We start from the raw sequence: 9,984 nt of genomic DNA, 5'->3' as shown, positions 1-9,984 counted from the left end.
CCCCCCCCCCCCCAAAAAAAAGAAAATAAACGAACAAACAAACAAAAAAAACAGAAAGCTGGCTGCCCAGTCTGTCCACCTGTTGCACCTCTTCCATGGGAACACCACAAGTGGTCTGGTCCGATTTGGAGCCAGAGCAGTCCAAGAGTGCTGACTCCACACATGCTGCTCCAACTCACACTCACACACACCGACAAACCCACTGATGAGCAGCAAACTACACTACATGTCATCATTCTGCACAGAGAGATCATCTAAACCTTCCATTATTTGTTTCATTTCCCTTAAATCAGAGGACTTATGAACCTGTAAGCCTAAAGCAGGCCCCTCTGATGACTTCCATCGACAAAAATACTTCTTTTGTTTGCACTGTTGCTAAATTCTGGCTAAAATAAACACTTAGAGGAAACCTGGTTCCCTTAATTTTGGTAATCTCGACTCAGGTTACTGCACGTAATAACTGTTTGTTATTAGATATCACTACAGAGACAGTTGAGTTTTTATAATAATGTTTCTGGAAATATTTGTAGAAAGATCTGCAACTGCTTAACCTTTGGAGTCAGTCCAGTTCAAGATGGCCGCCACAGCCGATAAACAATAGCCCACACAAAAATGGCTAAACTCAGCCAGTTTTACAGACATCGAGCTAAAACTGGGTGTGGTAGTAGCTGAGAGTCATTCACGATGCACACTCTTGAGTGACGCTGGTTTGAAAGAGTGTAAAAGCAGAAGGGGGGCACAAACAAAAGAGCTGCCGAAAAATGATTGCCAAGAGTACGGCCCCTTTGAGTTCAAGACCTGCGTTCTCCTCCTGAGGAGCTGACCCACAACAATCAAGTGTGTATAACAAGCTAATAGGGTCATTTGTTTCATTTTTTTTGGGACAGTCACCAGCCTGAGCAGGATGTGTTTTTTTTTTAAATGACTAATTACAAAGCATAAAACTTTCTAGAACAAACCTCATGTGCAACAAAGCAGGAAAATGAGTCCAAAAATAGTCCTGACAGTCTCCTGTCCACCCAAGTTACTGTTACATTTATAGGCGTCCATACATCAGGATGACTGACACCTAGCAGACTAAATTCAGGGCAAAATGTAATTTAAACAACAAATATTCAGAGCGGAGAATCGTGCGGCACTATCAGGGTTCTCAGCAGTATTTGCAAAACATTTAGACCGTAAAACAAAATTTATAATCCTCCGAAGTGATAGCGTTTCTCCGCTGAGAGGCAGATCTGTGGGCCGAAGGCCTCTGTTGCAAAAGCAGCTTTGCACAGAAGCTGCTGATATATTGATCTGTTGGCTTGGAGAGAAAAACCAAAACTTGGCCTTCAACCAGAGAACATTATATGAATGCCAACAACTGATTGAAACTCGGTGTCGGTGAAAAAAAAACGTTATCCAGTTTTATTTTTTAATAAGCTTCATCTTTACTCGGATTTATTGCAATTTAAAAACTTCCCTTTATTCTGGAAAAGTCTAACTTTCCAGAATTAGACAGTTGAAGCTCCAGCAGAGTTGAAGATTATTAAATCAAAAGCTTAAACTGGCCCCATTTTTTTTATGTAAAAACTTATCCAACACAAAGAGAATACAACCCAGTCTGCAGTAAAACGCTCTGCAGGGATCACATCCAGTACTTCTGCTATACCTCTGCTTAGCAAAGAAATAAGCTTTAATCTGTGTGGCAGTGCTCCACCTGCTGGTCATCGAGGACAACTACAAATATATAGGGCACTTGTGGCTGCTGCAGCTGTTTAAAAAAAATCTTCTTCTTCTTCTTTCAGCTGTTCCCTTTCCAGGGGTCTCTCCACAGAGAGTCATCCTCCTCCATCTGTCCTCTGTGTCCTCTGCCCAACTACTTCTATGTCCTCTCTAACAGCATCCATACATCTCCTCTTTGTCTTTTTCCTGGCAGCTGCATCTCTAACATCCTTCTTCCAATATACCCACTGTCCCTCCTCTGCACATGTCCAAACCATCTCAGTCTGGCCTCTCTAACTTTATCTCCCAGCCGTTCAACTTGTGCTGTACCTCTGATGACCTCATTCCTAATCCTGTCCATCCTCGTCCCTCCCAAGGAGAACCGCAACATCTTCAGCTCTGCCACTTCCTGTTCTGTCTCCTGTCTTTTTGTCTCCAAACCAAACAACATAGCTGCTCTCACCACTGTCTTGTAAACTTTTCCTTTGACCTTTGCTGCCACCCTTTTGTCACAAATCACTCCTGAAACTTTTCTCTAGCCATTCCATCCTGCCTGGACTCTCTTCTTCACCTCTTTACCACACTCCCTGTCCTCCTGGACAGTCGACCCTAAGTCCTTGAAGTCCTGCACCTCTGTGACCTCTGACCTCCTTGTAGCCTCACTGTTCCACCCCTCATTCACACACAGGTACTCTGTCTCCCTACAGCTGACTTTCATACCTCCACCTCTTCAAGTTCTCTTCCACCTGTCCCCTGTTCTCACCACAGATCATGATGTCCTCTACAAACATCATAGTCCACAGGGATTCCTGCCTGACCTCATTTGTTAGTCTGTCCATCACCAGAGCAAACAAGAAGGGGCTCAGAGCCGATCCTTGATGCACTCCCACCTCCACATTGAAGCTATCTGTCCCTCCTACAGCACACCTCACCACTGTCCTGCTGTCGTGGGACAGTCTAAGATAGTTGTTTTTCCCAGGTTATGCGAGTATGTGCTTCAATAAACATAAGCTTAATAACAATCCCTATAATATTTTGCTCATATTAACACAAAGTTTGCCATATATATAGAATAAAATAAATCATATTATTTTCACCAGTGCTTTGGGCAAGTAACACAAAATATTATTTGTTGTCACAAACAATCACCATCTGTACTATACTGCTTAGTATTATATAACAAGCCTTTTAACAGTCTGAGTTTTCTAAAAACTAACTTATAAGTAAGTTTCCACTTACTATTAATTGGCAAAAAGAGCAAAGAATATCTCCTCTTCTCTTCCTCATGTAGATTCTGTGAATAGATAAAAATAAAGGTTATTGGAGTTCTTTGAGTTATTAAAACAAATCTAATTTTATTGATTTTCTTTAGGCTTTAAAGTAGCATTACTTCAGCTGCCTCCATTTGCTTCAGTGTGCAGGAGTGAAGGTTTGATGCTAAACGAACAATTAGCAAAGTGGGCATTTTTAACACAATTTCGGTTTAATTTTACAAGCTAATTTTTTAGTTTTGACCAGGCACAGCATGAGCACAACATGTCTAATTAAAAAGGAAACAGCTAACAGTAGCTTGCAAGCTAACGTTAGCCTGTAAGCTACCGTTAGCTTACAAATGTTTCGAAGCAAAACACTAGTTTAACGTCGGTAAAGTTAGCTAAATGCTAATGCGGGAAAAGCTTAGACACTATAAAAAATTACCATATTTGTGGCATTTATTTTGAGAGAATATTCGGCTTGATGTGGAGGTTGGGAGGTGAACAGGTTGGACTTTTTAGTAATGGTTGAGTTGACATGTTTCCCTACAAGCTCCGCCCACCATCAAGATGCCAAAAAAAAGCGCTTTTCTTTCTTTTTTTTACAGTATTTTTAATTTTACAGTATTCGTTCAAAAAAAAGAAAATCTGCATTTGGTTAAAACAATGAAAGTATGTACATAAAAATAAACAAATACTACTCAAAAGTTCTGCTACTTTCCCTGATCTTGAGCTTATTAAATACTGAGGCAAAGTGAAAAACCGTTCCAGGAGAAATAAACTTTTCAAAAGCAATCATTTTAATTCACTCATTCATTCATAGAACTCTATTTACACATGTTTTTAAATGTGACCACAGGGGGCAGTAATGCGTTAATCTGGCTACGAAGTCGGCTGCAATTTGAAGGACGCGAAGAAGAAGAAGACCCGTTCAGTTTGGCGCGTGCGCAGTTTGATGTCAGGCAGCTTTGTTTATTATCACCGGGTAATCGAATTGGTTCAGGTAATTAAATAGTGCAGTTTTAGAAATTATATAAGTGACTTTCGTCTGTTTGTTAAATTGATGTTTATATTGTGTTTACATTGTTTTGTTGTCTGTATGTCTGTTCACAGTTGATTCTTTGTTATGGACCGATGCTGTGGGTAGGAAGAAAGAATGAAACCGCTTAACTTAGCTACTAGCAAGTTTCAGTTTATTTATTTATTTATTTATTTTTGCCTGAACCTTCACGTAGTGCCTTACAAAAAAGACTAAAATGCACAAACATTTAACTTTAAGTTAGAAGGAGAGCCTTTATTATAAATGACGCAGTTTTGGGTCGATGATAATGCTCATGTGTTCATGTGAAGAGAACACCTCGCTAAAGTCCATAAAAAAAATTAACAATTAAAGAAAATTTAAGAATTACCTACTCGTCTTATCCAGGACATCAAACAAATCCTGCAATTCTTTTTGGCGGAGACATTTTAAACTATTCGGTTTTACATAAAACGACGAGTTTTTGGTATTAAAGACCTATTTTAAACTCAGTCAGCACATGATGCATGCATTTATTTATGGAGATATTGCTTGTGCTGTTTTGACTACTTGTCATCCCTTAGGGAATGCTGCTTTTTAATTTTTTTTTCATTTGTTTAGGATAATTTTATGTTTATTTTAAATAGGTTATAAACTACATTGCTTGTTGCAGACATACAAGTATTTATCCAAGTGTTATTTTTGGTCAGATTTTCCCAAGAAAGCAAGAAAAAAAAAAATTCACACTGAAAATTCACACGTTCTTATGTCTCATTTAAAGTGTCGGCCGGGATGGTTCTGATCCTTGCTCCTCGCCTCCACCAGCTTCACCCCCTCCTCCTAACTTCCTCCCTTCCCCTCACCATCCGGTGTCGTCCTCCTCTTCCCCATCATCCCTGACTCCGATTCCTCCTCCTCCTCCTCCTTGCCGCCATCAAGAACAGCAGGGCTTTGCAGGAGCCATGGTAGATGTCAGCAAATGGCCCCTGCTCATGGTGCTAAACGGTGAGGAACAAGCTGCAGTCCAGCAGGCCTGTGTCTTCGGAACATCGGCTAACGAAGCCATTTATGTTACTCATGCCAATGAGGTGAGCTGCTTGTGTTTAATATGCCTGCGAAGTCATCATTCATTTCCATGTGTTAATGTGTGTAATGTTATTTGTCAGGTGTTTGCATTTGGCTTGAACTGCAGTGGCTGCCTTGGAACAGGAGACAGCGTGAGCACTATTGTGCCGAAGAAACTGGACTTCCTGAGAAAAAAAAAGGTGGTCAGCCTCAGCTATGGCAGTGGACCCCATGTCCTTTTGGCTACTGAAGGCAGGTTATTCCTCCGCGCTGTATTGAAGGTTGTGTAAAATGTAAATAAAAACAAAGCTCAAACAAACACCCAGATGAGCTTTGGCTGGTTGTGTTTCCCTTTTTTAATTACTGTTCTCATCTAAATAACCAGCCTGTCATATAACTTCTAATGGAAGACAAACTGTTCAGACTCTCTGCCGTCTTCTCGCAGACGGTCATCTGTTCGCCTGGGGCCACAACGGTTACAGCCAGCTGGGGAACGGCTCGACCAACTCTGGTCTCTCCCCAGTGTCGATCACCTCCAATCTGCAGAACGTCAAAGTGACCCAGGTGGCATGTGGCTCGCATCACTCTCTAGCTCTCACTCACGAGGGAGATGTAAGCGTTTTCTTGAGTTTTGCATTTTATTCACGGTTTTTGAAACTACATTAATGTTTGTTTGTTTTGTTTTATTTTTTCTCTCTCTTTGAAAGCATGAACTACCAGGAAAATAGTTAAGCAAATAATTTTAGAGAGGTTTTTAACTGCTAATAAAAGACCTAATTTGAAGCATTTCCAATCCTATAATTGAGACTGATTGGGTCTCTTAATTATTTCTCATGCATTTAATCCTATATTTGTCTGATATTTTTGTTGTCTTAATAGTATAAGCCTACAAATAATTAAATAGTCCGACTAATAATAAGGATGCACAATAATTTGACTAAAGGAACTTGGGAAAAAAAAAAAGAAGTGTGTTTTCCTTTAAGGCTGTCCAAACAAAAGCTGTGCATTATGCTAACGTATGACAAGTGTAAAAATGATTCCTTCTCCATCATCCTGGCAGGTTTTTGCGTGGGGGTATAACAACTGTGGCCAGGTGGGCTCAGGCTCCACAGCCAACCAGCCGTACCCCAGGAAAGTCACGGGCTGCCTGCAGGGGAAGACAGCAGTGGGCGTCACATGCGGGCAGACCTCCTCCATCGCTCTGGTTGACAATGGAGAGGTAAAGATGCCCCTTTTAATCTTACTGACCCATGTCAGAAACCTGTGTTTCTCATGCAAAAACGGATTGTTTCATACCTTTATTTTTTTTTAGGTTTACGGCTGGGGCTACAACGGAAATGGGCAGCTGGGTATCGGGAATAATGGAAATCAGCTGGCTCCTTGCCGCCTTGCTGCTCTGCAAGGACTGTGCATTCAACAGGTGAGACACCCCCCACCCCACCCAAAAAAAAAAAAAACAACCTGGAACAACCTGACGCGTTTCTTACTGATCGTAATGTTATTATTTAACGTTTGCCGTGTTTTTGCAGTTGGCTCCTAAATCCTCTGTTTTCCAGGTCGTCGCGGGTTACGGACACTGCCTGGCGCTAACAGACGAAGGGCTGCTGTATGCCTGGGGCGCGAATACCTACGGCCAACTGGGAACCGGCAACAAAATCAACCACCTCAGTCCCGTGCACGTCATGGCCGACAAGGAGAGGTAGAGCGGAGAGAAAAGGCTTTGTATTTAGTGACAGGCAGGGTTTGTCCTCCATCCTGTTAAGTTTTAGCCTTCCTGCTTCCTCTCTTTGTTTCTGCTATTTATCTTCCTCCTTTACTCGTAAGCCATAAACATTGATTATAAGCCAAACGCTGCTATAGAAGAGATTAAATTTACGATGGGTTTCTGTACGATCTTGGAGGAAAAAAAAGAACAACATTAACACAGCTCTCCTTCTGCAGGGTTGTAGAAGCTGCAGCCTGCCACTCCACACACACTTCAGCAGCCAAGACGCAAAGCGGAAAGGTACACACGCACTCAGACTTTTTCTCGTTTTTAAGGATTCTTTTTTTTTTTTTTTTTTGGTCACGGTGGAGTTTTTAAAGAGTGGATCACTAAGCTGTTTCTGTTCTGAATTGTCGGTCAAAATGTTAATTTCTCAGGTGTACATGTGGGGTCAGTGTCGGGGCCAGCCCGTCGCCCTGCCCCACCTAACGCACTTCACCAACACCGACGACGTCTTCGCCTGCTTCGCTACCCCGTCTGTGATGTGGCGGCTCATGTCTATGGGTGAGAAGAAAGCAAAGAACCTGCAGAGATATTTACAGTGATACTGATTTTATTGCTTTTTTGCCTAAGAAGGAGAAAGATGAGTATTTAACTGTATATTGTTGTTTTTTTTTGTTTTGTGTTTTTTCCCAGAGCACGATGACTTCATGACAGTTTCCGAGGCGCTCAGGAAGGAGTTTGACAGTCCAGAAACGGCTGATTTGAAGTTCAGCGTTGATGGCAAATGCATCCATGTTCACAAAGCTGTGCTGAAGATTAGGTGGGTCTTTGTTTCGCTTTAAGTGTTTGTGTAAGCGTAACTCGAGCGTTGCTTTTATAGGCGGCACAAAAAACCAAAGAAAACGTACCTTACGTAGAGTGTGACTTCATGTTTTTTTTGTTTTCCACGCGAACAGGTGCGAGCACTTTCGCTCGATGTTTCGCTCCCAGTGGACAGAGGATCAGCAGGATGTGATCGAGATCGGCCAGTTCTCGTACCCCGTCTACAGATCCTTCCTGCAGTTTCTCTACACTGACACCGTCAACCTGCCGCCTGAAGACGCCATTGGTGAGACCGCTCGCATTTCTCCAACCCCTCTGCTTTTGGAGGAATCTGTTTCCGATTGGTGCTCTTATTTGTTTGTTTGGTTGTTTACTTGTTGGCTGCAGGCTTGTTGGATCTGGCCACGTCTTACTGTGAAAACCGCCTGAAGCGTCTGTGTCAACAGATCATCAAGAGGGGAATCACCGTAGAAAATGCTTTCACCCTGCTGTCTGCGGCCATCCGTTACGACGCAGAGGTGCTCGCCTTAAGACATTTAATATTTAACAGTAACTCCGTCTTTGCCTGTTTTTTTCAAATTTGTCACAGGAGCCAAAAGTAGCTTTTAACTCATTTCAGCTGCAACTCATGCATGCAGCAATGATTGCTTAAAGAAATGATCTAGTGACCGAGCAGCTGGTGAAGCACAGGATTATAGTGACATCTAGTGTTCATACAGCGAACTGCATCTGCTTTATATCATTCTGTTATTTTATTTATTTTTAATTTGCAGGATCTTGAGGAGTTCTGCTTCAGGTTTTGCGTAAACCATCTGACTCAGGTGACCCAGACCGCAGCTTTCTGGCAGGTCGACGGAGTTATGCTGAAGGAGTTTATCAGCAGAGCCAGCCGCTGTGGAGCCTTCAAGAACTGAGTTATTCCTTTTTTTTTTAAAGCAACAGAATGTTCTCACCAAGTGGATGCAGCCCTCTATTGACATGTTTTATATATATATATATATATATATATATATATATATATAAATATGAGGCTCCTTACGTGTTGCACTTTCATTTTGAACCGAAGTTCGAGCTTTTTATCTGTGGGTTTGAATTCAGCACTTTGGTCCCTCGTTCCTGCGAAGTCACTCTGAAGAGACACGATGAACATTTAAATATTTTGTTTCTCTTGGCCAGTTTTGACATTCCTCTTTCCTCTTACTTCACTGCGCAGTGCAGATGAGTGCCCACGGCACTGAAACTCATCTCTGTGTTGCATCTTTTTTTTTTTCTTTTTTTTTTTTTTTTTTTTTGGATATTTGTTTTATCCGAAAGGCAGTTTGTGAGTTTAAAACCTTTGTCTTGGCTCTGAAATTTAATTCACTGATCCACATTATTCTCGGGGCCATTTGGTGTCACTTAGTTGGAGTCTTAGCCGATTTGTAAGTTTGACAAACTTCTTTTAGCACAGAAATCTGTTTCTTTTTGCATATTTCCTCCAGACAGCTTTTAGATCTCTGGCACTTAAATAAATCTGCTTGTAGTAAAACTAACAATCCGGCTGTTAGGATAGAGATGTGAAAGACCAGACTACAGAGTTGATTTAAAGAATGTTACACTGCAGTCTTTCCAAATAACATGAGTCAACATTTTGGGCACTGTTACATCATTATTACCAATTTTGTTTGTTTCCTCTTTTTGCAAGTGTAGATATTTGTAAACTGTGGTATTTTATGAAGGTTAGAGGTCCAAATATAAATTATTATTATTAATGGTTTTTTTTGTTTGCTGTCACATTATATTAGTTGTAATTATCTGTGCAAATCCAAAGAAAACAAGTCCTTAAATCCTTCATAATATTTTGCATTTTCTGTATGTTTCATTGCAGATTCTGTGAAAAGAAACAAGATTAAAACTACAAGCTTCAGCTTTTGGATCTGTTTTACTTACAGTGACTCACAATGACCAAAGACTTCTTGGAAACCCTTTGTTTTGCTTTCAGCAGAAAGGGGGTGGGGGGGGGATTATTTTTTATTTTTGACAAAGTCAGCTTGCAGCCTGGCTGGTCAGATAAGTTTCTGTTTTTCTCCAAGGTTTCCTTTTCTCGGCCCCTTGAATGCTGAACGAGCAGCTTTTGCTTTTGTTAGGTTTAAGTTTGAGCCTCTGTTTGTGATCGAAGCCCATGGTCATTTAGGTTGGAGAACAATTTAAAAATGCACTGAAAGTGGGTCCCTGCTCAAGTAAAATGACATGCAGGTTGTTTTCTTGTTTTATTTCTAAATGAACCGAATGATATAAAGGTCTTCCTAATTGTATTAGGAGAGCAATGTATTTTTATGCTTTTAAAAAGTTTGTGTTCATCTACATGCATTTTTGTTTTCAAACAGTATACTTATTTTCACAATAAATGCTAAGGTTTTAAGATTTGAATTTGC

The 9,984-nt window shown here is 40.9% G+C and overlaps 2 protein-coding genes across 2 annotated transcripts in view; one reads left to right on the top strand and one right to left on the bottom strand.

Annotated features, from left to right (window-relative positions):
• The window catches only part of LOC108244162 (fibroblast growth factor 14), a 63,308-nt gene extending 59,810 nt beyond the window's left edge, over window positions 1-3,498 (bottom strand). Inside the window, exons 1-2 of the mRNA XM_025009048.2 lie at window positions 3,403-3,498; window positions 2,944-2,998 (exon numbers count right to left, since the gene is read on the bottom strand). Of these exons, the coding sequence (XP_024864816.1) occupies window positions 2,944-2,998; window positions 3,403-3,405 (58 nt within the window). The 5' untranslated portion in view covers window positions 3,406-3,498. The remainder of the gene's footprint in view (window positions 1-2,943; window positions 2,999-3,402) is intronic.
• A 350-nt stretch (window positions 3,499-3,848) lies between these two features.
• rcbtb1 (regulator of chromosome condensation (RCC1) and BTB (POZ) domain containing protein 1) lies at window positions 3,849-9,979 on the top strand. Its single transcript, XM_025009040.2, has 13 exons — window positions 3,849-3,960; window positions 4,757-5,063; window positions 5,142-5,292; window positions 5,486-5,652; window positions 6,101-6,259; window positions 6,353-6,460; window positions 6,597-6,739; window positions 6,982-7,045; window positions 7,183-7,309; window positions 7,442-7,568; window positions 7,705-7,856; window positions 7,958-8,088; window positions 8,344-9,979. The coding sequence occupies exons 2-13, from the start codon at window positions 4,938-4,940 to the stop codon at window positions 8,482-8,484; spliced, it is 1,596 nt and encodes a 531-aa protein (XP_024864808.1). The 5' UTR covers window positions 3,849-3,960; window positions 4,757-4,937; the 3' UTR covers window positions 8,485-9,979.
• Window positions 9,980-9,984: the final 5 nt, after the last annotated feature.

This window comes from Kryptolebias marmoratus, linkage group LG23 (genome assembly GCF_001649575.2).
Source record: "Kryptolebias marmoratus isolate JLee-2015 linkage group LG23, ASM164957v2, whole genome shotgun sequence".
Classification (NCBI taxonomy): Eukaryota; Metazoa; Chordata; class Actinopteri; order Cyprinodontiformes; family Rivulidae; genus Kryptolebias; species Kryptolebias marmoratus.
Note: the sequence above shows the minus strand (reverse complement) of the source record. Positions and strands in the feature narration are given on the sequence as shown.

What these genes read in the sequence shown, in the direction of transcription:
- rcbtb1 (XM_025009040.2), top strand. Translation starts at nt 4,938, where the DNA reads ATGGTAGATGTCAGCAAATGGCCCCTGCTCATGGTGCTAAACGGTGAG. An exon ending in ATGTTACTCATGCCAATGAG is followed by an intron (nt 5,064 to 5,141) that starts GTGAGCTGCTTG and finishes GTTATTTGTCAG; the next exon opens with GTGTTTGCATTTGGCTTGAA. An exon ending in AAAGCTGTGCTGAAGATTAG is followed by an intron (nt 7,569 to 7,704) that starts GTGGGTCTTTGT and finishes CCACGCGAACAG; the next exon opens with GTGCGAGCACTTTCGCTCGA.